At 45.9% G+C, this 27,367-nt stretch overlaps 2 protein-coding genes across 4 annotated transcripts in view; one reads left to right on the top strand and one right to left on the bottom strand.

Moving 5' to 3' along the window:
- Pla2g7 (phospholipase A2 group VII) overlaps nucleotides 1-5,078 on the top strand; it is a 33,063-nt gene extending 27,985 nt beyond the window's left edge. The window contains exons 10-12 of the mRNA XM_021643201.2: nucleotides 1,375-1,545; nucleotides 3,942-4,090; nucleotides 4,551-5,078. Coding sequence (XP_021498876.1) covers nucleotides 1,375-1,545; nucleotides 3,942-4,090; nucleotides 4,551-4,687 — 457 coding nt within the window. The 3' untranslated portion in view covers nucleotides 4,688-5,078. The remainder of the gene's footprint in view (nucleotides 1-1,374; nucleotides 1,546-3,941; nucleotides 4,091-4,550) is intronic.
- Nucleotides 5,079-7,789: 2,711 nt separating this feature from the next.
- On the bottom strand, nucleotides 7,790-23,981 carry Tdrd6 (tudor domain containing 6). 3 transcript variants are annotated; one of them, XM_060369692.1, is made up of 6 exons: nucleotides 22,388-23,981; nucleotides 17,921-21,808; nucleotides 15,012-15,139; nucleotides 13,350-13,439; nucleotides 9,582-9,645; nucleotides 7,790-8,181 (listed from the first exon to the last, which is right to left on the bottom strand). In XM_060369692.1, the coding sequence occupies exons 1-6, from the start codon at nucleotides 23,979-23,981 to the stop codon at nucleotides 8,120-8,122; spliced, it is 5,826 nt and encodes a 1,941-aa protein (XP_060225675.1). In that variant the 3' UTR covers nucleotides 7,790-8,119. The 3 variants fall into 3 exon arrangements, with proteins under 3 accessions (XP_060225675.1, XP_021498873.2, XP_060225674.1); XM_021643198.2 differs by having other exon boundaries at nucleotides 17,921-23,981; XM_060369691.1 differs by having other exon boundaries at nucleotides 7,790-8,163; nucleotides 17,921-23,981.
- Between the last annotated feature and the right edge of the window lie 3,386 nt (nucleotides 23,982-27,367).

The raw sequence follows: 27,367 nt of genomic DNA, 5'->3' as shown, positions 1-27,367 counted from the left end.
GATTTTTAGTCAGAAAAGAGCCCGCTTTTCTAATGTATAGAAACATTTTTTTTTCTTGAATAACTTCATCCTAAAGTCACATCAGACCAACTGTCCAGGAAGTTTGCTGGACTAATTGAGACGTTTCCCATCAATATAAGGGCATTCTCTGCTATCATCCAGTTTGCATGTGGATGGGCTTTTGAAGAGGCCAAGGAACATAAGATCAAACTTAGTGGGAAGGAGAAAAATTGATTCTTAATTTTTAAACTTTATTTTTATATTTTTAATTCTGTGAATGTGTATCTCTGACTCTCTTTCTCTCTCTCTGTCTCTCTGTCCCTCTCTCTCTCTCTCTCTCTCTGTGTGTTTGTGTGTCTGTGTGTGTGTATATATGAGTGCAGGTGCCCAAGGATGCTAAAGGTGTCAGGTGCCCTGCAGCTAGAGTTATTGGTGGTTGTGAGCAACCTACTCTGGTCCTTTGAAGAACAGAAAAGACTCAACCACTGAGCCATCTCTCCGGTCTCCAAAGTTACATTTTCACATGGCGTGCTTAAGGTGTCTTGCCCTCTCAGTACAATCCTGAGTGTCTCGGGAAGCTTGCTCTTCTGAAATAGGTGTAACGGACACTCTGTGAAGCACCTAAGACTCTGGAAAAGGGCTGGAGAGATTAATCCTCAGTTAAGAGCATTCAGTCTTCAGCACCTCCTCAGGCAGCTCATAACTACCTATAACTCCCGCCTCAAGAGATGCAGTGTCCTCTGCTGGCCTCTCTGGGCATCGCCACATAACCCCATTCTCCCTGCCTGTGTTATCCTCCGCAGTCTTGAAACACAGAAGAAATGGGGCAAAATTGCTACTTTTCAGCCTTGAAGAAATTACAACCGATTTAAATGTATTTTGAAAACCATGTGACCAAAAAAAAAAAAAAAAAGAATATGAAAACCTTTTAAGGAAATAGCTTTCTTTGTTATGATTCTTTTTTTTATTTTTGCAAAATGTTTATTCTATTAATCCCCTGCATTCATAGATGCTAACACTTTAAATGTTTATCACTTCTAAGTAAACCAGAATAAACACTTTTATCATAGATGTAGCTAATGATTATTAATACTTTTTAAAGGATCTAGAGTTCTCCCAAATTTTAGTACAGTTAGTTTTATTGTATGTTTCATCTAGTAGATACTTAAAAAAACAGTATGTAGAAATAATTGTTTCCAACTGAGTAAATATATTATACCATGATTCTTAAAGAATATAATCATGCAATTCCAGGTCAGCTGTGATACAGAGCTGACTGTAGCTTCCTTGAGATCCCTGTAGTAAGATGGTTGGTGAGATAGGAAGGCTTCTTCTGGCCAGCCCATAACCAGTCACTGTCGACGATGCCTGCAGATGTGGGGTCGCTCTTGACCCATGGATGTATCCCGTGAGCGAGGAGCTGCCCTCCAGGGTGACTCAGCCTCTCTTCTTTGTCAACTCTGCCCACTTCCAGTCTCCCAACGACGTCAAAAAAATGAAAAAATTCTACCAGCCTGGCAGAGAAAGGAAAATGATCACACTCAAGTAAGTGCTCATGGCGTGGGCGGTGGTCTGTACCTGAAACATTTGGGAACCACTGCAGAATAGGCTGTGCTGAGTGGTACATTTTTAATACTTAGAATATAGTCTGTCAGTACTCTTACGCTTACTCTTTTTTTTTTTTTTTTCTTGTGAAAGGAGTAACTTGCATTATTTAAAGCAAGGTCACAAGTAAACCTTTTGGGCTATCATATAGCGGTACACTAAAAAGTAATCTCAACCGTACAGCAAAACACATTTGAAACTCTGCATGTCTAATGGATTACTGTGTAGATCCAAGAATGTAATGTAAAAGCTTGGACTCTAAATAGCATCTGCCTTCATTTCAATGTGACATCTTATGTAATTTCAGAATTAAAAAGAAATTAAAAATCATTGGCTAATCTAAAGCAGCAAAAACTTGTCAAGATGAAACTCATTGTTTTAGTAAGTAAATTACTGATGCTACAGATGTTGGCCATTGATGTCTTGGTACTCTGCAATGGCCATGCTGGTCATGAAAAGCTTACCAAAATGTAACTGACAGCCTCAACTTTTTAAAACTTTTATTCTTTGTGAATTTCACATCACGCACCCCAGTCCCACTCATCTCCCTGACCCTCCATACCTACCCTCTACTTTTGCAATCACCCCCTCCCAATAAATAAAAAGAAAAGGAAATAAATAAGGAAGTAAATCTCTCTGCCGAAGCTGTGGTGTGACACACAGTAGACCCTTACACCCAAACAGCTTTACATGGAAATGCTCGTTGTAATGAGTCCTTGGTCTGGTTTGAGGCCTCTGGTCTCTGCTACACTATCCATGCTGGATCCTCATTGGGACTTCTGATATCCTGTTGTTGACCTGTATGTTGGAGATCCTGCAGCTTTAGTTCTACAGGGCCCGTGCCTTCATGCACCGTAGCAATTCACAGATGGGGTAGATTGGGTAGATGTTGGGGTAGGCCATCTCAAAACCCTGGATCTGGACATGGATGGTGGCTGAGTTAGTCAGATCACCAGCTCTTCTGTGCCGACACCACAGAGGCCAGCTCTGCCATACTTTCCAAGTGAGGGTGGGGCCAGCTCTCCTGAGAGACAAACCAGGGAGGGGCAAGGCCAGCTCTGCACAGCCCTCAGACATTGACATGGCCCCAGGTGGCAGCCAGGACCAAGAATATCTGTGTGGCCTTTGGTGGGAACATGGGCCATGGACATTGACGGAGATCCCTTTTGCTGCAGGACCACAGAGCCAGACGTGGGCCTGGACCTCACCATGGCCTCAAGTGGCAGCACAAGCTACTCACATCAGGGTACTCACATCCAGCTGTTCCTCACCACCCTCTAGTCTCCAGTGCCAGCCCTTTTCATAACGTACAAACCATTCCCCTTCTATCGCTCCACCACAGAACTTGCTCATCGTAGTGAAGCCTTCTAGGTGTCTTCAGCCCCATCCGCTCACACCCGCTTTCTTTTTTGATGTGGTGCATTTCAGTGCTTGGCCTGCTTGTATCTCTGTGCACCAAGTGTGTGCAGTGTCTGCAGAGGCCAGAAGAGATTGTCAGGTCCCTCTGGAACTGGCTGTGAGCCGCTGTGTAGGCCCTAAGAAACAAACCCAGGTCATCTTCAGGCGCAGCAAGTGATCTTAACCATGGAGACATCTCTTCAGCCCCAGACTTAAATGAAAAGGCTTTTAATGCCATGAATTATACAGTGCTGCTATTGTCGGTTTAATAGATAGCTGGGTATTGACTACTTTTGTCCGAATGCCTATAGATCTGAGGGATGGCAGTTCATCCTTAAGTAGTTGAAAGTCTTTAAGGAAAAGGTGAGAGCATCCATTTTGTTGGAACAATATGTAAGCACTGCCAAGCTACGCAGGGATGCCCTGAGTGATAGCCGTGTGCTTATATCCTGATGTGGTTTTAAACTCACAACAAGATTATTCAAAGCGGGGCTAGAGACATGCCTAGAGTTGAGAGCAGTTGCTGACCTTGTAGAGGACTGATTCTGAATCCCAGCTCCCAAGTCAGACTGCTCACAAAGGCCCATGTCTCCAGCTCCAGGGGATCCAATGAGCTTTTCTGGTCTTTGCCAGCAAGTGTGCATGCACACACTCAATGAACATAAAGATTTTAAAAAGACTTTCAAGCAAAAATAGTTGAAGTTTTTATTTTTCTAGCCAGAAGAGGAATTGAATTTTAGGATGATTAAATGAAGGGATTTTGACCCTCAAATACATAAAAATGACCAGAGTCCACATTTTGTTTCCTTATTTTGCAGAGAATTATTCAATGGGGCCAAAACTTTTTTGTACATTTGTAATAATAATAATAATAATAATAATAATAATAATAATAATATATTTTTTCATGCAATGTAAGTTATTTATTTCTCTTTTAGGGGTTCAGTGCACCAGACTTTTGTCGACTTTACTTATCTATCTGGCAAAATAATTGGAAAAAGGCTGCAATTAAGAGGGGAAATAGACTCCAGTGTAGCCATTGGCCTCAGCAACAAAGCTTCTCTGGCTTTCTTACAAAAGCATTTAGGTAAGAAACAATTCATTCTTCTGGTCCTCAGAGTGCTTGGTTCTCAATGGACAAAACCATTTTCTATTCACTCAGTCTTATTCTTATTGTAGCTGTTTCCATTTGGTTTCCAGTAGATAAAGCAGAAAGTTAGGCTTAAAAAGTGAATTTTGTTGCCTTGCATTGTTTAATAGGTGTGTGCATGTGTATATATGTCAATGTTGAAGCTAACAGTCCTTCTATGGATCCTGAGGTGAACTTTCGTTTGGGGGATACTGACAGCATCTTGCTTATTTGTAAGCCTCTCTGGAGGGTTATGAATTTGCTAAAGCAACCTGGTGGCCTTGGACAGAACGCCTGTCCTCTGGGAATTCTGTTTGTACTGCACTGGCTCTGTAATCTGTGACTCTATGCTGCCACCTAGTGGCATCCAACTGTTTAATAGTCTCAACATTTATGTCTTCTCTTTTTTTAAAAATAGGACTTCATAAAGACTTTGATCAGTGGGACTCTCTGGTGGAAGGAAAAAATGAGAACCTGATCCCTGGGTCACCCTATGATGGAGTCACTCAGCCCCCGGCTCTGCAGCACTCTCCAGACTCACACACCCAGAATTAGAAGAGCTTGTTGAGAGAGAGTCTCCTTTCAAAATTGAGAGAGAGACAGAGAGATAGAGAGAGAGAGAGAGAATACGCAGGAGATAGAGAAACCATAATGTATTTACCCAACCATTTTTAAATGTACACTTTACTATGGAATAGTAATGGATGCTTAGACCTTTCCCCCTTTAAATGTAAAACAAAAAACAAAAACAAAACATAAAATAGAGCATACGAAAATTATCAACAGTCTAAATCATAATTTTGCAAGGCTGGTCCTTTAGGTGTCAAATGAAAAGCCACTTTCATATTGCACTTACAGAAGTGTGTTGACAGGAACAGTGCCAGTGAAAAGCTGTTGCAGATGACACGAGATCCTCAAACTTATAATAAAAACAGAACAGACTGTCCTGTCTTTGGTTCTCTGTTCTGAGCAGCAGAGTCGAGTTCGAGCAAAATGAGAGTCTTGTGTAGCGTTTCTCTGTGACCTTTGGCTGAGGTAAGAAACTTAGTTGTTCTGATCAGGAAGTCATTGTCTTGGGGCAGAATTGGTGGTGCTGTTCAATTCAATCGACGATGAAAGGTGATGTGAGGTGTTTAGAATATCTGAGACAAGTGTCATAGAATCAGAGTTGGTAATTTAGGTTTTCAATACCGTAATCTCTGATGTGTTCGCTTTACTAAATGGACGTGCTGTGAGCATCCAGGCTGTGCGAAGCAGGCCAGGTATCCCCACTCATGCAAAGACTTCCAAGGACACAAAGGAAACGTTCAAAATTCTCAGCCAGCTTTGGGTGTTTTAATTTTATATGACAGCCAGGATGTGATGGCATTCACCTTTAATCTCAGGACTTGGGAGGCAGAGATAGGCGGATCTCTGAGTTCCCTATCAGCCTGGTGTACAGAGCGAGTTCCAGGACAGCAAGGGCTACACAAAGAAACCCTGTCTTGAAAACACACACACACACAATATTGTAAAATTGACAGTTAAGTGAAAGTCTAAAGGGGGTTTTATAGCATTTTGTGTGTGCTATGTGTTTGCACATGGAGAGGTACATGTGTGTATTCATGTGTGCATGGACATGCCAGTGCACATGTCATCACACATGCGTGGAGACTAGGCAGCATCCTTCCGCCTTGCTGGAGTCAGGCTCTCTTTGCATCTATCAAGTTAACTGGTCCTCAGACTTCCAGGAATTCACCTGTCTCTGCCACCTGTCCCATGAAGGTGCGCTGGTGTCACAAACAAGTCCTACTGTCCCCGACTTTACCTGGGCTCTAGAGATTCAAATTCATGCCCTTTCGTAGCAAATGCTTCACCCACTGGCCCATCTCCCCGGCATTTCAGGGGTGTGTACATGGGTCTGCATCTGAGAATCAGACAAGGAGTCTTTCACAGTGGCTGCAAGCATTTAGGCTGTCCACGAGGGGAGCACATGATCTGGGTTTAAGCATCCTGCATCCTGTCACTTCTACAGATTTCTACAGAGTGTGAATTTGCCTTGGGCGGTGTGGACGACAATGGTCACCCTCTGTTGCCCACCTAGGAGGCAACCGTGTTCCGGTTTGCCATCATTTAGTCCCTGGTAGCCAGTCACGTTAAGTCTTTAAATAGATAAAATTCCTTAACATAAAACTGAAGGCTTACACATCTGGCCATGGTGTACCTTCTTTTCCTCTTGGTCATTAATGACATTTCTCTGCGTCAGCCAAACTGTCAGCAAGCATTGTTTTTCTTCAATTATTAGTTTGTAAGAATATATCTCTCTCTCCCTCTTCTCTCTCTCTCTCTCTCTCTCTCTCTCTCTCTCTCTCTCTCTCTCTGTGTGTGTGTGTGTGTGTATGAATGCTTCTGGTGAGCCTGCCACTTGTGTGGGTGCTGATGAAGGCCAGAAGAGGGCAGTCAGGTTTCCTGGAACTGGAGTTAAAGGTGGTTATGAGCTGCCCTGAATGGGTGCTGGGAACCGAACTCTGGTCCTTTGCAAGAGCAATATGAAGGCTTAACTGCTGAGACATCTCTCCAGCCTCTTCCTCAGTTGTTTTGTGACGCAACCTCTCCCGTTTTCCAATCGCTGAAACAATACCCACATTTTTTGTTGCTGTTGTTTACATTTTTAAGACAGGGTCTCACTGTGAAATGCTGGCTAGCCTGGGACCCAGCATGTAGACCACGTTTGCTTTGAATGTGGAGATTTGCTTGCCCTTGCCTTATGAGTGCTGGGTGTAAAGAATTGTGTCACCTTGCCCAGCAACACCCAGTTTTTAAGGTGCTCAATTCTCACTGTTCCCATGGGACTTCAGGGGCTGATAATATTTTATTTATTTTTAATATATATTATATATATATATATATATTTATATATACCTTCACCTTATTCACATTGGGCATACCTTTTTATTTTTAAAATGGTTAAGTGTTGTGCCCGAAATGATGTTTTATTTAAGATTTTTTTTTTACAGTTCTCTACGCATATGCTCAAAGGAGAAAAATAATGCAAAAACATTCCGTGAACTACAATTTAAAACATAAACTAGCACACTGGGCATTTCTCATAGGAAAGGACAAATGTGCTTTACATGTATCAAGCGCTTTTCATGTTGTACCTGATGACCTGAGTTCTATCCCCAGAACCCAGGTGGTGTACTGAGAATCGACTCTTGCAAAGTTGTTTACTGGTCTGCACATGTGTCTTTTGGCATGCATGCATCCACATTCATATCTACTTACACACACACACACACTCTCTCTCTCTCTCTCTTTGAAATGTAAACTTAAAAGTAACCAGTTAGGTAATAGCTATTTTTTTTTTTAACAGGGTTTCATTATGTAGCTGTGGCTGGCCTAGAACCTACTATCTAGACCAGGCTGACCTCAAACTCACAGAGATCCTCCTGCTTCTGTCTCCTTAGTGCTGGGATTAAAGGTGTGTCCCACCATGCCAGATCAGAGCTAAGTTTTCATAGCACCAAGCCTCTCCACTCCTCAGTTACAGAGGAGAAACAAAAGAACACGGGAGACCACCACAGCTTTAAGAATAAACTTTATTTAAATCTTGTGTTGCATCTGCTTCCAAAGCAAAACAAGGGTTCTGACGACCTTGCTAACAAAGATGTGCTACTTGGCAGCTCCTGTCAGTCACAAACCTAGAGTTTTCTACTTTAATATAAACAATCTATTGGAAAGATATAATTTTATGAATATAGTAGTAAGCTAGCCAATTGTTTGGCAAAATAAATTATCCTGGCTAAAACACTAGAAGACTACAGGCTGAGGGACAAGCCCAGATGCCTCTAGAGAGCAATAAACAGGCTGCTTTGTCAACCTGAGACCTACTGCTTCCATCTCAGATCATTCCCCCACGAAGGACAACTTCCAGGGGCCGCATGGTTTACATTTCCTCCAGTTGGGGTAGCACGTGGCTTGTTAAAGGCAGCTTCTGATTGGCAGGGCCTATACCTCCAGAGTCGAATCTGCATCTCCTCCATGCTGCTCCTCTGAAACAGAAGAAAAGCCTGAGAAGAGAAAGCAGAGTAACAACAGGGCAGGCAGGGAGGAGGAGGAGGAAAGCCCCACAAAGGACTCAGAACTATTCCTAAGAAATCAGTCGTTTCCTTTTTAACACTCTTCTCCGTACCTAGTACTAAAGCTTCTTTAAGGCGCTTTGAAGTTGGCTGATTTCATCTTTTGCTAGAATGAGAGTAACACAGCAGCCAATCTCTACTACAGCCACGGGGGGGGGGGGGGGGCTGACTTTGTCTACAGTTCTAAGAGCCAGCATGCTGGTACACTGTGTGTGTGTGTGTGTGTGTGTGTGTGTGTGCATGGAGATGTGTGGCAATACAGACAACTTGGCAAGTCAGTTCCTCCTTATGCCACGTACCGGTTAAGTGGGTTTTTGTTTGTTTTCAAAGTGACACATGTTAGGATCGTCCAGGAGAAGGAACTCAATTGAGAAAATTTCTGTATTAGACTGTTCTTTGGGCAAGTCTGTGTGGCACATTCTTGATTAATAAACCACGCGGGAGAACCCAGCCTATGTGGGCAGTGCCAGCCCTGAGCGAGTGGTCGTGGGAGGTGCAAGAAAGGTGGCTGAAGATGAACTGCAGTGCAACCTAGCCTGCCTCTGCTCCCGCCTCAGTTCTTGCCCTCAATTTCCTCCATGACGGACTGCGGCTGGAATGTCCCAAGCAAACACTCTCCTCTCAGGTTGCTGTTGGTCCTGGTTGTGTTATCACAGGAATTGAAAGCAAACTGGAACACAGCGTGTGGGATCCAGGGTCAGGTCAGCAAGGCTTGGCAGCGGGTCCCCATACCCACCGAGCAATACGGCACCATGGAGATAAACTAAATGTCCAGAAAGAAACTCCAGAAGATTGACAGATGGACAAATTAAATATGTAAACAAGTTAATTCTGAGAAAGCACCTAATCTTAAAGTTATATTTATTATTATCATTATTAAGGGAGAATGGGTGGGCACGTGCGTGTGGAGGCGAGAGGACAGTTTGCAAATGTCAGTTCTCTCACCACGTGGGTCCCTAGGTTTGACCTCAAGATTCCAGGCATGACAGCTGGTGCCTTAACCTACCCACTGATGCCACCTTGCTTACCCTGGGAAAACCATTTCATGCCTTTTAAAGTATTAGTTTATCCACTTCAGAAGTTAACTTCTAAGATTAACTTAAGTTCACCAACAAACTCCCTCTGACATTTTAGCAAATCTTCCTCTTATTTATCCCAACTCACTACATTTAAACATCCCTCCCCCGCCCCGACACACACAGTTCTGCTATTCTGCTACTATCCACAGAAGCTGACAAACCATTCCACTTGAGAGATTAAAGGTAATGCTGTCTTTAAGAATTGGAAATTCTGGGTGACAAAAATAGTGTGGTTTTAAGCGCACGGGTTACCTTTGATGGTGGTGTCATCTGACGACATGAAGGAAAGGTCCTTCCCCACTGTTTGGAAGACAGCCTAACAAATGAAACCTCTGAGTTATCATCATTGACAAAACGGTAAGCACAGAGTAGTTTAAAGTCAGAACCTCACTGCAGATGGGGATACACGGGAAAGTGCGTTCCTGGTGTGATCATGGTTTGGTTTCAGAGCCAGGGATCAGGGTCAGAAGCGCACCCTGGGTCCACCGACTCCTCCCTCTTCCTTACATCTGCTGGGGCATGTCACCCCGGCGGGGAGGCAGCAGTCTCCCGAATGTAAGCTCTCCCAACCCTGGCAGCTTTGATGGAGGAGGGAGAGGTGGTTGGACAAATGCGTGTGCACCTATCATCCTCGCTCTTGGGAGGAGACAGAAGGACCAGAAGTTCAAGGTCATCCTCCACACTCCAGAGAGCTCCAGGCCTACCCGGGAAGATGCACTATACTTAGCCCTAAAGGGAACATATAGACTGTACCCAATCCTCCCAAAGCCCGGGACCATTGCAGAACAGGGGCCAGAAAAGGTGTAAGAGCCATAAGGAAACTGTGTTCTGGAAACAGCAGGGCAGCTGCGCCCACAGCAAATTAGGACGGCACACACAAGACCTGTGCCAACCCAAGTTGGACCAAATCCCAGCATGGAGATGGGTGTTGAGCCTGAAATCCCACTCGCCCCCCAGCCACGGAGACATTGACAACTGGAAGAAGAGACAGCTTTTCCCTAGAGCCTTGCTCCTGCGAGGTCGATTATGCCCCACTGGGAAACCAGACACCCAAGAATATCTGGATATCATCACAATTAGTCTTTAAGGGTGTGAAACAAAGGATGCGAAGATGGGTGGGGAGGGAAGACTCATGGATCTGGGAAGAGCAGGGGAAAGGGTGTGAACGGGATCAGAACACACTGCCTGGAACTCTAAATGAATTAAAAAGGGGGACGTCGCTCTTCAGATAGCTGTTATTCAGACCTGTTATCCATGCTGAGACCCCAGTGAGTTATTAATGATCGCAGTCCCTTCAGTAACTAAAAGCATAATGTGCAAGTGAAACTCATTAGCAAGGCATTTTGTGGTACAATTAAATTGTTCAGATAAAAATTCTTAAAAATCACACACGTAGACACTAATGGCTTCATGTCTCATGAAGCCATGCATGATTTAGTGACTCATAATGCTCGTTGGTGAGTGGGTGTCTTATCTGAGCTCCCCCACATTACAGGATCATTTAAGCCCCAGTAGGAACCAAATTTAACAATGTTAATATTTTCCTCCTAAGTGGTCTCTTTGCCTGTGCTAGCTGGCTTAGATAATGCCACCAATGATTGCATATATGAGTGTACCACTTGGGTATTCCTAACTAGTCCCGCTCCACCCTGCTTTGGCTGGTACGGGGCATTTTATCCAGCTAGAATTCCACAGATCTATATTGGAGTATGGACGCTTCAAAATTAACAGCTGGATCCAACCAGAAGGGGGGAAAATTAGTAAAATTGTAACAGGATGTTGTGGTTTGACAAAGGGGGCTAAAGAGTGACGTCCAACGCTTTTAACAGTCACATGCCCGGAAGAGGCTGCAGTATCTGAACGTCAAGACACTGCTTATGGCCTTCCAGTTGTGGCCAGTATGGAATGAGGTCCCTAACTTCTCTCCTCACTGACAGTTCCAGACACAATGGAAAAAAAAGCAAATGCAAGTTTTCAAGAGTAAAGAGGTTGACAATGAAAATAATTGGGACTCATGGTAGGTGGGAGCTATGCACACACATACACACACACACACACACACACACACAAACACACACACAAACACACACACAAACACACACACACACACACACACACACACCTGTACTCCTTTTGCAGGCCAAATGGAAACCATTTGTGGGGTTAGACAGCAGTATCAGAGAAAGGCTCTGTCTCTAGCCAAAGGCTGGAATGCAATGACCCTGAATACCGGAAGACAGGAAATGGGGAGAAATTCTACTGTGCTATTTTCTTCTGGTCTTGTACTGAGTAACAAGGGTGTGTGGGGACCTAGACTATGGAGGAGCCTGTCTCTGCCCTTCTGTTATCTGAACAAGGCTAGGTTTATTCCTTTCCCTACACCTGCTTCACTCCAGTGGCAAGCTCAGTCACAACAGAACAGAAAGACCACAAAAGACAAAGAAAGAAACATAGAACTCTACCCTAGGGGATCAAAACCAAAGCTTGTCAGGGCTGATGCACTATCGTGGGCAAAGTGCTTGATACACAAGCACGTGGACTCACGTCAATCAACAACCTTAATATAAAAAGCTGGGTACGGTAGAGCATGCTTTGTAGACACAGGCAGAGACAGGCAGCAACCAGTCAGCACAGGCCCAGTCTTCAGCGAGAGACCCTTGTCTCAAAACAATAACCAGACCATCAAAGCAAAAGTCACCATGGCGGATGGCTCCTGAGGAACACCTGAGGTTGACCTCTGTCTTTCACATGCACGCATGTATACACGCATGTGTGTCCTCCACTTCCAGAAAGTGACACAGCGTAGAGGAAATTTCAGGAGAGAAGCGGCATGGTTTTAACCCTCACACTAAGTACAGGCTGAGGCTAAGTCTCAGAATGGCTCCATGTTTTTGCTTCGCAGCAGCAGCCCAACAGTGTTTCACACCTGACCACCGCCTTGTTGAGTTCCAGATCTGCCCGAGAATCAGACAGACCCGAGCATCACGGCAAAGGCTTTGAAAACTTAACTGACGTGTGAGCCATCAGCCACAGACAGACGGAGTTTGCAAGAGGAACCTTAGGCAATACCCCACTAAAATGAAAACCTCAGCCTCCTCCAGAACATGTTTACAGGGCCCAGGTCTTATAGGATTTGAAATGCTCAGGGCATAATCCCAAATGACTCAGCTTAAAAAGGTTGGGAAACCTGAAGCATCTCTCCAGAGAAAAGACAATCAGCAGAGGCAAACCATGATGAGCAGGCCTGTCGGAAGCATTAAGTCCAAATCCAACTATGCAAACACAACAAACTTCAATACCCAGGGACACAATCCTGGTGACTGTGGAAACTGTCCACCGTTAGAGTCCTCAGCAGACTGTAAAACTGTGTGCTGCAGTACCATCTGTGTTGGCAATGAACGAACATTCAACTTAAATGGTAAAAGGTGTGAAAAAAAACCAAGGCATCAACCAGCTCGGCTCTGCAAAGCTGATTGCAAGGAGGGGTTATTTTCTCATTTTAAGATAAAAAAATATTTTGTGTATGTATATATGTGGTGTGTGTGTGTGTGTTTGTGTGAATGCAAGTGTCCTTGGAGGCCAGAAATGGGCATAAGATACTCTGGAGTTGGAGTTGCTGGCAGTTATTGGCTATCCAAAGTGGGTGCTGGGAAGTCAACTCAGGTCCTCTGCAAGAAATGATCTGAGCTATCTCCAGCAACTTCATTTTAAATTTTGTCCTATGTCTTGGATTTTTTTTTGGGGGGGGGGGAGATCAAAAATATACCGTATAACTCACCAACATTCTTTAACCTCAAATTGGAAAAATCAATGAGCAAACCATGGATGACTTGTTTGTCCAAAGTGATACTTGGCCTCCAATCCCAGAAACTGATTTTGTTATTGATGTTGTCAACTGTGTTGATGCAGGTTTTTTTCCCCCTTCATTCTTCCTAACACAAGGACTTTGAAAGTGCTTGTGCAACCGTCTTGAAAAATAAAGAACAGTGCTTTCATTAGTTAATGGTCCCACAGCCGTACCTCAGCGCGATTCTTATCTACCTTGGGGATGCCATTCCAGACATTCTCGGGGCTTACTGTTTCTTCCACACCATTTGAAAGGTTCACAACCTAGGAGGAAAGAGAACACTTAGAAAGAAAGAAAACAACAACGACAAAGCAAAGCAAAGCAAAACAAAACAAAAAGACAAGCTCTACAAACTGAAGATGCCCAAGGTGTCGTGGGAATGTCTACAATAAAACAGGAAAGATGGTTGCTTTGGGGTGGGGCATCTCGTTCAGCTGGTGGGGTGCTTGTCTGGCAGGCACAGCCCTAGGCTCCACCCCCGAAGTGTGGGGATGCATGCCTGTCATCCCAGCACATGGGAGGTGGAAACAGCAGGCTCACATGTTCAAGGAAACTGGTTCATGTAGAGTTTGAGGCTAGCTTGGCTGTTCAAGCCATTGTCTCAAAAGAAAAAAAAAAAAATGCTGTATTAAATTTTACCTCAGCACTGCACTACAAACATTTTGAGTACGTATGCTAAGAGATCAACAACAATTAAAATTAAGATCTCAAGGGTTCCAAATTTAACGGGAAAAAAGACCTAAAATCAGACAAAGACAATAAATGTAGCATGTACACTTCTGCCTCAAAAGGTGTGTGGCCATATCAAAGAACTGGATAGATTACAGGTATTTGGCTCTTTCTTGAGGATAGAGTTTGAAACTATAAGGAAAACCTATTCATAATATCAAACTGTGTTTCTCCAAAGAGGAAATGGCTAAAGGAAATCATTAATGATATTTTGCAATTAATTATGTTGTAAGCCGGGGCATGCCTTTAACCCCAGCACTTGCAAGGCAAAAAAACCCTGTCTCAAAAACGAAACAGCAGCAAAAGAAGATAAAGATCATGTGGCGGATGGGATGGAACACAGGTGCAATGGGACTGCTTTGTTACATACACCAGATCAAAAGCATGCATATATGTGTGTGCGTATATGAGGAAAACAGGATGATGTCTAAAATATGGTCCAAAGTTTTAAGTAACACCTAAGGCTGGAGAGCACTCTGACACTCAGCGGAGGGTTGTCTGCATAATGCTTATGAAATCCATCTATACCCTACACAGTGGTTCTCCCATTTTATGATTTACTCAGCTGCATATGCGTGTGCCTGCTTGCCCCAATGTGCAACCCGGGTGTGCAGGCCAGGAGAGGATGCTGGAGAGAGATGTGGTTTTGAGCTGCCTGACAGGAGTGCTGGGAACCTACCCAGGTTTCTCTACAAGAGCACAGGCGCTCTTAGCAGTGAGCCACCTCTCCAGCCCAGTCAGTCTTAATAGTGTGAAAACGGATATTCATGAACCCCCACCTCAAGAAAATCAGAACACGTTACGTCAGGCCAAGGCCCAGGAATAGAGAATTTAAAGAACAGGCCAGCAACTCTAGTATGTTTTCCAGATTACACGAAACAAAACAATAATAACACCACAATAAACTGTAAGCCCCTACCAGTGTTTACACTAAAAGAAGGGTAGATTTGACTCTCAAAAACTTCATCAAGGCGTCAGGAGAAATGGGCAGGGATTAGCGAACAGAGATAGACAGATAGCTACCTGGAATCGTTGATGTTGTGGTGACATTAGTAAAGCTCTCATAGCAAGGGCACTTTGAAACAAACTCCTTCACCTTCCCTTACCCTTGTTCCTTCTTCGGCTAGTTCAAGAATCTCACACTTGGACCACGTGTTTCTTAGGCTCGACCACACGACACATTTCGATCCAACAGAGAAGCCTTTCAGAGTGTAGGTGTTCTGCAGCTGGACGGCTAAATCGAATACAGGAAGATTCAATGTGTACAGACTAGCACCTTAGCACGAGACACACAGGAGAAGCATTCTCCTAGCCTCATTTGATTAGTAACATGCAAGTTATATATTAGTATATTTTCTAAGTATCTTTCCTCAATTTTATTATATACACACACACACACAGAGACACACACACACACACATATATATATACACACACATATACATGTGGCACAACTCTATACAATCCTCCCACTTCCACCAAAACAACAAAGCTAAAAACAAGAACTGAATTTGACCTCTACACTGAAAATCCCTACCAAAAGCTACCGTCATTATCACTGAGCACGGTCTAGGATTAGTGGCTGAGGATGTGGGAGGGCCCAGCCCACGGTGTGTGGTGCCATCCCTGGGCTGGCGGTCCCGGGTTCTGTAAGAAAGCAGGCTGAGCAAGCCATGGGGAGCAAGGCAGTCAGCAGCACCCCTCTGTAGCTCCCGTATGAGCCGTATCAGCCCGGAGGCGGTTCCTGCCATGACCTCACTGCACGATGGACTACAGGCTACAAAACGAAATAAACACTTTCCTCCCCAAGTTGCTTTTGGCCTTGGTGTTTTATTACGACACTCTAACCAAATACAGGAGCCCATTGGGTATATTCACCCAGGGACAGCTGTATCTTAGCCGGCTGTATTTTCAACTTTTTGAGAAGGCTCCGTTGCAATTTCCATACACTAGGTTATACTTCCACTAGCAGTGTGTAAAGGGTCCTCCTTCATCTCACTTTTGGTAACATCCGCATTCTTGCTTCTTCATTTGTTTTCTTTCTGACACCCATTTTTACTAGAATTAGGAATTTCAAAGTACCTTCAGTTTGAATTTCCCTGGTGGCCATGGACACCATTTTGTGTCTTTACTTTTGAGAACTGTCAATTCAGTTAATTGGCCAAGTTGCTGATTGAAAAATTTGGTGGACATTTTTTTAGTGTTTATTTTTAAAAGATCTTTGTGTATTTCAGATGTGCGCCATCTGTATGAAATATATCTGGCAAAGGTTATCATCCATTCTGGACACATTCAAAATATTTGACTTTCATGTATGTTTGTATTTGTGTGTGTCTACGTACACGGGTGTGGGTTCCCACGGAGGCCAGAAGAGGGCACTGGATCTCCTGGACCTGGAGTTGCAAGTGGTTGGGAGATGCTCGATGTGGGTGTTGGGACTCCAATTTGGGTCTTCTGCAAGAGCATGCTGTACTATTAACTGATGAGCCATCTCTCTCGCCCACTGAACAGGCTTTAAGGGCTTAAAGCAGAGGTTCCATTTCTGTATGGCAGTATAATCTGCATTTAGCTTTTAAACTGTTTGCAACAAACATACACAGGGGACTAAAATATGACCAAAGGAAAGTGCACCATGGTGTGACCCCTGAGAACTTCCAGGTGGTAGAAATCTGTGACTCTTCATTCTCCTTCTACCACTGCTTTCTCCATTTTTATATCATGGTTCAAACTCAACAATATAAACACAGACATCTGAAAAGCACAAGCTTGTTCATGCAAAGCTGAGAGTGGTAACCATTTAATGTTACTTTAACTTTTTTTGCTGTTGTTTTTTTTTTTTTTTTTTTGGAGCTAGGGAGGTGGCCAGCTCTGAAGAATGCACACTGCTTTTCCAGAAAACTCAACTGTGGGTCCCAGAAGCAACATCTGGGGCTCACAGCTGCCTGAAACTCCTGCTTCAGGGAAGTCTGGCTACCCCACCCTCCAAGGGCAACCACACCCACACAGTCACACCCACACCCCCATACCCCCCCACACCCACTTTAAAGTATTTAGGAGGTTTTCGTTGTTTCCTTCAAATCTTTAAGAAGCAGAAAATAGCAAATAAGAAGGTTAATATTTATTGACTGCCCCCCGAGGTTTCTATCGACTGTTGACTCTTTTATTAATAGAAGCTCCCTAAACCTAAATTCTGTTTAAAGATTTCTCAATGCATGGCAAAGTCAACACGATACAATTAAGTCCAGGAAAAAACAAAAAACAAACAGACAAACAAACAACAACAACAACAAAAACACAGGCAAAATGATCTCCACTGTAAATCTGTTTACAGGCATGATGGACTAAGGGAAGCCCACATTTTCAAAATGTAGCAGTACATTTACTGTTTTGATTTTAACAAAACAATTCCTTGCATTTTACATGGGATTGTCTTTATTAAGACACAGATTTTAGTCATTTTGTTTATTTTTTTTAAATTATATGAATGTGTGTGTGCCTCAGTGTGTGCATGCGGAAGCAAGTGGAGGTCAGGAGAGGGGGCCAGATCCCCCGGGGAGAACTGGAGACAAGTATGGTGGTTGTGACCCACCTTGTGGGTGCTGGGACCCTAACCTGGGCGTTCTGCAAAAGCAGTAGGTATCCCTAACTGCTGAGCCATCTTATTTTAAAACATAAAATTAATATTATGGCATTTTATTCAGCCTTTTTAATTTCCACTGATTTTACAACTGTATTTTCCATGCTTCAAAATGTCCTTCCTGGTGAGGCAGATGGCATACGCCGGCCATCCCAGTGGATTCATGGCCAGTCTGGGGCATAGAGCAGGACTTTTTCTCTAAAGCCAAAACAAGCAAAAATCAAACGCCTGACATAAAATTCAAAACTGAGTATCTTCTTTGTATTTAATTTCTTTCTTTTTTTTTTTTTTTTAATGTAACTCGGCCAATAGCTACCCCTTTTCTAGAACACAAACAAGAACCAGTGAAAGGCTTCAAGGGGAAAGAGACCAACACACCTGGCACAGCGACCCCGCACTTCCTTCCGTCTCTGGCTTCTTCCCCCGAGAACAAAGGCGCCAATAAAGCAGTGTTGTCTCTGCTTTCAAATTGTGGAAACTCCTCTTCGGATAGGTTCAGGTCATCATGGGTGGGAGAATCTCCGCTCTTCCGGTGGTGGAGGATTGGTGACCTGCTGTGGCCGTCGTCAGAGGAGCCCGCACAACCCGGCTTCCCCTCGTCCTCGGCACACGTGGACTCCTGGATGTTCGGACTGACGACTGCGGAGAAAGGGCTGAGGCTGTCGTCCAAGGACAGCTGGGGCGTTGGGAGTTCCAAGTCTAGCTGCTTCTCCGTCTCACAGTCCAGGGGAAGCTGCACCATAAACGGTTCCAGGGTGGCTCCTGCCTCGCAGCCGGGGGACGGAGGTGCCATCGGAGACCCCAGGCCTAGTTCCTCTTTCTCTTCTTCCTCCCCGACAGGGGAGTGCTGCAACTCAATGGACTCCAGTTCTAAGAATTCCTTGCATTCATCGTCTGGAGAGAGCGGTACCTCTAGTGAATTCAGTTCCAATAGCTCCTTCGGCTCACTAGCATGGGGCATTATAGGGTTGAATCCTGTAATGAGGTAGGTATCGTCAAACTTGGCTCTGTCCACAAAATGGTAATCCATGTTGCCATCTAGCCTCTCAGAGCCCATTTTACCTTTGCATGAGTTCTCGAAAGCTTCGAAAATGTTCCGGGTGCTACGCTCATAGAATTTACTTGTCTTGGTTTCAATGTTCAAATCTTTTTCAATCCTCTCAGAGAGCTCACATGCCCGGGCTTCCACATAAAACGGCTTATCCTGTGCCATTTTGTGACTTGGTTTCTTAAGGCCAAGGTCAGGACTGGTGGGCCTAAGGCCTCCCTTTCTCTCTGCTCCATGTTTATCATAGTACAGGTCACTCTTGGGGGTTCCCATCTTGGCATATTTCTTCATCTTCTCATTAATGCTTTCGCCTTTGCTTTTCAGCTCCACAACTGCTAAGGGGATGTTGCAGACATCCCTCTTGATCTCCAATATTGTTATTTCCAACACATCTTCTGTGACTATCTCATAAAAATAATCATTTCCTTCTTGAGGGCATACTCCACCAGAGACAGTGAAACCAGAAAGGCAGCATGGAAATGCTTGCATGGGGACCAGCAGGAGTTCAGAAGGGATGTTCCAAAGTGCTTTGGGGTCCACACAGTCTTCGATGTTCCCAAAGTCCACAAGCCTGACAGACGCAAGGTGATCTTCACAGATATTAGTGATGACGGCTCTGTAATAATGTCCATCTTCTCTGTACCTCACGATGCACGGATCTCCAATTCGGGGACACTGGGCACAGCTTTTCCTGTCTGCAAGCTGCTTTGCGGCACTCTGAACCTCAGTTTCTAAGTACTGCAGCTTCTCAGAATCGGCAAACTGGCACCAAAAGTACTCAGGCCCATCTATGACAGTGGCATAGGCTCTTATCAACTTCATTTTGGGATTATACCAGTTAAGAAACACTGAAGTGTCCATGTCAGGTTTGTTAGCAGACTTTGAAGAGTCCCCTTTCATGATTTGGGTGGTAAGCCCCATTTGAGACTTTTCGTTGAGCGGAAACCTGCTCATCATATCTTCAGCTATGATTCCATGTTCATCCGAGAGGACCACTTCCCAGGTGCCTTGGAACTTAACAAATTCACATCTTATCTGAGCCTCTTCTGTCCTTTGGGAAAAGTAAGCCACCATCTCCTTGCAGCCCACCATGTCAGGTACCAAAAGCCCCCTTAAGGAGCAATGGAGGCACAGTGCTGGCAACACGGCATCGATGGGGCCAAGCCTACCCGTTTTGTTATTGTGGACCACACACATGTTGCCGTAATCTATAAACTGTACAGAGAGGAAGTCGTTGGGCTGTTGTTCCATGACCACTGCTCGGTACCATAAGTTGTCTTCTGGGAAAATGGCACATATCACATCTCCACTTTGCCAAGGTGGACCCGTGTGAAACTGGGGCCTTGTTCTGATATCATTTAATCTCTCAGAAAGACGATTGATCTCTGCTTCATCTTCTATCAGCTGGATGTAGAAATCGGAGAAGTCGTTGATATGGGACACATACACAGAGGTCTTAAAGCCAGGCGCTATGGTTTTCCGTGGGAATTCACAGAACTTCGGAGGCAGGTCTTTGCTGCCGGATTCCCCTAGCCTTCCCTCAGGAAGAGCGGAGTCTAGTTTGGCAGCCCCCACAGGTGAGCTGGTAAACATGTCTTCCTTCTTTTCTCTTGTTAAGGGAAAGCCCCCATCATTTTTGTTTCCCATAGAGTCCTGATACAGAGTGACTAGGTTGGCCTTGGTTGAGCCTTGTAAATACTTGAGCTCCTTGCATGCTGGGCTCATCTTGGGTTTGCACGGTTCGCCCATAATCTCTATACTGTGTGATTTGCCATCTCCCGATTTACTCAAGTATTCTGTAGGCGGTGACTTCACGCTCTCATTTTTATCCTCAGGAGCTTCGGTTGCGTGGAGGATTATGTCACTCTCTTTATCCTTTTTTCTTGTTCTGTTTTTGTATCCGAGGAGCCCTAGCTTCTCATTAATACTAGCATTAATTTGGATACTGTCATCATATAGCTCTATAATCAATCTTCCATCTGGGTCTTTTGCTACAACTAAAGCCTTCAATGACTTATCTAAAACAGTATCCTGGAACCATGCCGTGACTTCCTCCGGGATATGATGAGGAATGTCAGATAACGAGCATTTAACAGCTTGCATGGGTAAAAGTAAGACATCATAGGCATCTCGAGGGATGGGGAGCAGACCATCACTTGCTATGTGAGTGTTCCCAAAATCAACAAAGAAGACTTTGTTTGGTTCCTCTTCTGTTATTATCCCCCTGTACCAATTTTCATCGGTGTATTTGGCAAGGCACAAGGTTCCAGGGTTCAAGTTGGATGCTTTTAAATTCAATGAGGCTTTACTTAGCTGTATAATGTTGTATGATAATTGTTCTAAAATATTTGTGTTCCTCGCTAATTGGCAATAAAATGTCCAAGGGTCATCAACATGTGTTATGTACACCAATTCTTCACTTCCGATTTTTAGGTCATGGGTAGAATAGTAGTAAGAATGTAGCTGGACCGAAGGTTCCAGGGGCTTTTGGAGTTTTACAGGCCTTGCAAATCTCTTTTCTACCAAAAAATGGCAGGCACTCTGAAAGGGCGTTAGCAAGTCCACCACATTGAACCACTCTTCATCATGCCTTGATGCCAAAGCAAAGATTGTGCATTTTAATTCTAAGTTATTCTGCCAGGCGTTATCTATAAACCCACTAAAAGCCTGGACTGCCTTTTCATCCCACTCAAAGGGATTTTCACCGATTGGCTGAATTAAATTATAAAGACTGCATCTAAATGCCTGAGCTCTGACCTGGAGAAACGCTTCACTGACAGAGAGTATGTCCTTCATAGAGACCACATCCTTGTCTCCATAGTCCACAAACACCACTCTGACGTGCTCTAGAGACTGGGCCCCGCTGATCAGAGCTCTGGACCATCTTCCGTTGGCGGTCCGCTTTGCCAGGCAAGCGCGGGTGTCCCCCTCGTAGGGGGCTGGCTGGCTTTTGCAGAAGTCCTCGATGTCACACATCAGGGTTCTGAATCCCTGCGCATCCCTCATCAGCTGGCACCAGAAGGAGCCGGGGCTCTCCACATGAGACACCTTCACCTCCACGGTGCTGCCCACCTCCAGCTCGCCTTTCCCACAGCAGCTTGGCTTCAGTTTCAAGAAATTCAGAGTGAGGAGAGAAGAGTCGGCCGTTCCCTTCTCTTTGTCGTGTGCGGCCTGCCCAGCGGAGATACTCGGAAGGTTTGCCACCTTGGCCAAAGCTTCTAAAACAGGCAGGGTTTTACTGTCTCGCTTCGCCTTCTGTTCTCCTTCAGCCTTCTTGACGGAAGGTCTTTTGCCAGGCTCCGCCATGAAATGACCAGAAACGTGCCCCGGCGAGTGGGCACTGAGCCTGATGTTTTCTTTTGCCTCAAATTCCTGGTACTTGGCGTATCCGGCTTGGGCGATGACCTTACTGATGTTCTCCTCCCCTGTTCTGGATTCGTCAAGGATCTCGATGACATACTGGCGATCCTGCTTGTCAAGGATGTGGACCACTAATTCTTTGTGGAGTACTGTCTTTTTGAAAAATGAGATCGCTTCCTGGCTCCACGTTTTCCCCAAAGGCCAGATGTCGGCCAGGGTGCACTTCAGAGCCAGTATTGGTAACTGCCGAAACTGAGGCAGCAGCATCCGCACGTCGCTCCAGTCCACGTTCTCAGAGTTGCCCCGATCCACCAAGAACACATCCACACTCTTGCTGTCCAGTCGGGTGACCATGGCCCGGTAGTAGCCATTTTCCTTCCATTTGACACAGCACAGGTCATCCGGTTCAGGTTTCAAAATCACGCCATCCAGCTTACTGGCCGAAGAGTAGAAGCTGCACATTTTCTTCATCAGCTTGCTGAAGGTGTTCTTGTGCTTTCTCAGGCGAATCCAGAACTCCGAGGGGTTCTTCACAAACTCCACCTGGGCATCATAGAAGGCATTCATCTTCAGCCTGATGGCGCTCAAGGACGGGAGGGAAACCTCCTCCTCCATTTCCTCAGCAGGGGACTGAGAGTGAAAAGCAGCCTCCATATCTTCCTCCTCCTCATCCTCCTCTAGCCCCTGACTCTCGAGAAATCGGTCAGCCAAGCAACAGGATTGTACTCCGAAGGCACTGTTGAGATTAATTCCATCTTCCCCATACAGGGTGACATAGTACTTGTGCTCAAAGGAACAGTAAAATTCAATCTTGGCGTTCACTGACTGGCCCAGGATCAGAGCTTTCAAATCACCAACCTGTGACCGGGACCAGCCTCTTCCGCAGTCCCAGAGTCCATACAAGGCACACGGGTAGGTCACCACGGGCATTCGAAAATACTCGGGCAGCAAGTAGCGAAGGCTGCTGCAGCTCACTAGTTCTTTTCTTCCATAATCGACGTGCAGCACCTGGGCACAGCGCTGAGGCCTGAAAGTTTCAAGCAAGAGAGCCCGGTACCACTGTCCGTCCAAGCCACAGGAAGCACACGGAGACCCCGGCTTGTCTGGGCTCTCCTCCCTCTCCTCCCAGGTGGCACTGCCAGAGTCCTCATCCTCTGTCCCCGTGGACGCCCGGTATACCTGGGCCATACTCTCAGAGAGGCGGTGGATCTCCTGCGAGAGGCTCCGGAGTTGGCAGTGGATGCGGTGAGGATGGCACACTTGGGTGACCACCACGGGCTCCGTCACCCCCAGCTGCAGTTGGGGATAGAAATAATCTAACCCAGGATGCTCTTGTTTGGGCGCGGCTCGCGGCAGAACTGGAGCTCCGGAGTTGCCCAGCCCCGCCGCGGTCAGGTAGCGTTTGAGCAGGGAACAGAAGAGGCTGTCTGGCACCTGCCTGGCCAGGCCCAGCTCCTCCATCTGCTGAGCCACAACGGGCACCTCCAGCAGCACCAGGCGATGGAGAAGCAGCACGTCCAGGACCCGTCCGTGCACCTCCTTGCCCTGCAGGTTGCTAAGGAAGTCCACGGCGCTAGAGGACCAGTGCTGGGGTTCGCCACCGCCGGCGCCACCGCCTCCCGCGGGCACCAGGCCGGCTAGCACACAGCCCAGCACCTCGGAGGGCAGGTGGAAGAACTCGCTGCGCCCCGGGGCCAGCGAGCCCGCGCCCGCCGTGATGGTGCGGCCCTCGTCCAGCAGGAAGACGCGGCTGTCCTGCGCCTGGCGGCTGACCACGCGGCAGCGGTGCCACATGAGCCCCACCTGCACCAGGCACAGCTCTCCCGGCGACGCCGAGGCCCCACCCAGCGCCCAAGGGCCGCGCGTGGCTGCGGCCTCCTGAATCTCCCGGCTCAGCCGCACGTACTCTTCCCGTCGCTGGCCCACCAGTCCCCACAGCTGCACCGGGATCACCTCGGGATGCACGTCCACGAAGGACACCCGCAGGGCCAGCGAGGCCCCCGGGGTGGGCAGCCCGGGAGTCGAGCTCATGTCTGCGGCCGCCGGAGAGCTGCCCCGCGCGTCCTGAGACGGTCCCACCGAGCCAGGCTCGGGGTTCGCCGACGCAAAGGGAGGGACGCCCAGAGAGGAGACCCTTCGGCCAGGCGCCTGGCGCAGGGCCTCGGGGACTCGCGACTGGTAGCAGCCGGCGGCCGGCCAACCGCCCACGGCGCCTCGCAGGCTCGGGGAGCGCGCGGCTGCCTGCCTCCCCGGCGCGGGGGAAGTCTCACCTTGGCCTGGGGGGTGGCCTCTGGGGACAGGGGACTCCCGGGGACAGCCAACAAGCCTGGGGGGAGGCAGGATTAGGGTCTGCTCTGCTTCTTCCTGGGACGCCTTTGCCTCCAGGGTGCTCCGTGTTACCACCTGGCAAAGATCCGCAGGAGCGCAGGGCCGGGAGGTCACTTCTTTTTCGGTTTTCCCGCAGTGGCTGGAGCACTGCGCGCCAAGCACGGTGCTAGCCATTGGAGTTCCCAAAGTGAAGCTTGGAAGGGAAAAAACATGGAGGCGCCAACGGTGCCTTCCCGTCGTTGAGGCTAGAACTTTCATTGCTCTAGGCAAGGCCTGGCTGAGGCCCAGCAGTGCGCTTGCGCCCTGCAGGGCCCGGATGAATTTTTCCCGCCTGGTGCATTGGAGTAGATTGCTTTAGTCTCCTTCTAATCTACGGCCCTGCTTCACATATGACTGACAGATTTGTTAAACACTTAACGATAAAGTCAGAGGTCAATGGTTCCTTCTCTTGTGTGGCTTCCTTCCCTTCCTTGTTGCCAAGCTATGTCCAGCTAGGACACCCAACTTTGAAGATAATTTATGGATTCAGGGTGAACACATAGGGAGATGAACCCCCCCCCAAAAAAAGCCAAGAGGACTGAGTTATTTCTTAAATTCTTGCTGTGCCTGCTACATCAGATTTCTTCCCCCTCTCCTAATTTACCAAGAAAATCGTAGAAATCTCTCCCAAGGGGATGAAAGTGGCATAGGGAGTGCAGGTATAGTCTGAGATGTGCCTAGTAGACAAGGACATTAGGTTTGTTGTGCATTCACAAAGTTTCGCACATCCCTACAGGACTTTTCAGTTTGCCCACACATATCCCACTGCAGGCTTCAGAATACAAGAACACACAGCAGTGCTTAATTGTGCCCCAGGCCCAACTAAATTGCAGTATGTTCCAGATTAGAAACCGCAAAGGTTTCTGAATCTCCCTGCACTATTTCTTTCCCCATTGTGTTGCAATTTATCACCTGGCTTCCCACCGGGCCACATAGGGTGGAGGAAATGAAATACACATATGATATTGAATGAATAAATCTGACTTCCCAAAGCCTTCGCTTTTCCACGACGATCTTATCCTTGAAAAATTCAATTCCAGTCTTCCCCCACCCCTTTTCTTTTTCTGTAGTTCCTTTTTCCCCCATTATGGAAGAAAAACAAACACTGGATTTAAAAGATATTTAGCAAGGTGTTGGAGATGGCTCAGGGGTTTAAGAGCAGCTACTGCTCTTATAGAGGACAGAGTTAATCCTGTCACCATGGATAGCTCATGATAACTCCAGATAATTCTCTGCCCTCTTCTGGACTCCATGAACACACACACACACACAAACATACACACACACAAATAAATTTGGGGGCTGACATATGGATCAGAAGGTTCAGCCCTCAGCATCCACATGGCTACTTAAAACTATCTGTAACTCCAGTTTCAAGGCATCTGGTGAGCAGTAGGCAAGCACACTGAACACATATACACACATAAGCAAAACGCCCATAACACGTGAGTAAAAATAAAAATAAACACTAATAAGTATTTAGCAAGAATGTCTCTTCTTGGTGACTCTGTTATTCAGCAGGCAGATCTGATTGTCCCTGCCTCTTTACAGTGCTAATGTGACAGGGAGCCCACTAGAAATAACCACTCGGACACATTTTGTAGCTGATTAAAAGTCTTTATTCCAGCTGTCTGGGACTATACCCAGGTATTCCAGACTGAAGTGTAGCATGGAGTACCTAAAGCACGGGGGTTTTGAAGGCAGAAACTTAGATATCTCACTTTGGGGAGTGGAGGGTGACTTTATGCAAGCAAGCAATTTGACAGAAGCTAAGATAAGTGGTGAGCTGGAGGGGGTCCTGCACAGTTTAACAGAAGCTAAGTTTAACAGAAGCTAATTTAAGTTAGCCAGGGCATCCTGACCTTGGATTCCTAGAACAAAGTTGGAAGGAGATTAAACTCTACTTAAACTTGAAACGGCTTCAGCAAGAATACAAGATGGAGGAACATAGGTATTGTCTTGTCCCATCACATTATGTATCCTATGATATTTTAAAACTGTTGGCTATTTCCCATGCTATCGCAGTGTGAACCTCATCAAAGTAGGAAACTCTTAATTTCTGTTCTCTATGCCTTGCACAGCACTGGAATATGAACACCCATTAAAGGTTTAAGGAAAGATTAAATCTAGAATGAAGAGCTATACCATGAAAGTTGGGAGTTCACCTTAAGAAATGGTTTGATCACCACAAGGAATAACAGATATTCCAATATGCCAGGTACAAGCATATATACTAAGTAATACAACTGACTATTATACACCAGAAGCTTATAGACACAATGAGTTCTCATTTATGCATAGGTACTGGAAATTGAACCTGTGGCCTTATATTTGTTTGGCAAGTACCCTGCCATAGTGTTGCACCCCAGACCTTCCTTCCCATTTAACCTACTGTCTTGTCCATGCCTAAGAGTTATTGGACTTGGAGGTCAAGGCCTGTGCTCTAAGCTAGGTTCAGCCACCCACCCTCAATAAGACAATCACAAAAGGCAAATTAATAGTGCAAAGGAGAAAAAAGGATTTATCCAATGCAGCAACATTGGGAAGAGGAACAAAGAGATCCAGTGAATCTCCCAAGTCCATGTATCTTTGGGGTCCTAAAGTGAGATTAGAGTTTAAATAGAGTGCCAGCTGCCAGGTATAGTGGTGCATTTATTTATTTATTACCCCAGATTATGAAGTTTTTATTACATAGATAATTCATATACATAAAAATGCCAAACATGAAAATTGCACATGTATGCCCATGGAGATAAACAGAGAGAAATGAAACATACATTGGTAACTTTATCATTGTAAGAGTTGTTTCTAGCATCTAAATATTATTATGTATTTTTCCATTAATTTTTTATTCACTTTACATCCTGATCACAGCCCTTTCCCTTTTCCCAGTCCTCCCCTCACACAGCCATCCCCATCCTTCCCTCTCCTTCTCCTCAGAGAAGGGGAAGGTCCTCCGTGGGTACCAACCTGCCCCGTGTGCACACCTTTAAATCCAGCACTTGGGAAGCAGAGCCAGGTGGAGTTCCGTGAATCAGAGGCCAGCGTTG

Source organism: Meriones unguiculatus, chromosome 16 (assembly GCF_030254825.1).
Source record: "Meriones unguiculatus strain TT.TT164.6M chromosome 16, Bangor_MerUng_6.1, whole genome shotgun sequence".
NCBI classification, from domain to species: domain Eukaryota; kingdom Metazoa; phylum Chordata; class Mammalia; order Rodentia; family Muridae; genus Meriones; species Meriones unguiculatus.
This window is presented reverse-complemented; position numbering and strand designations above follow the sequence as displayed.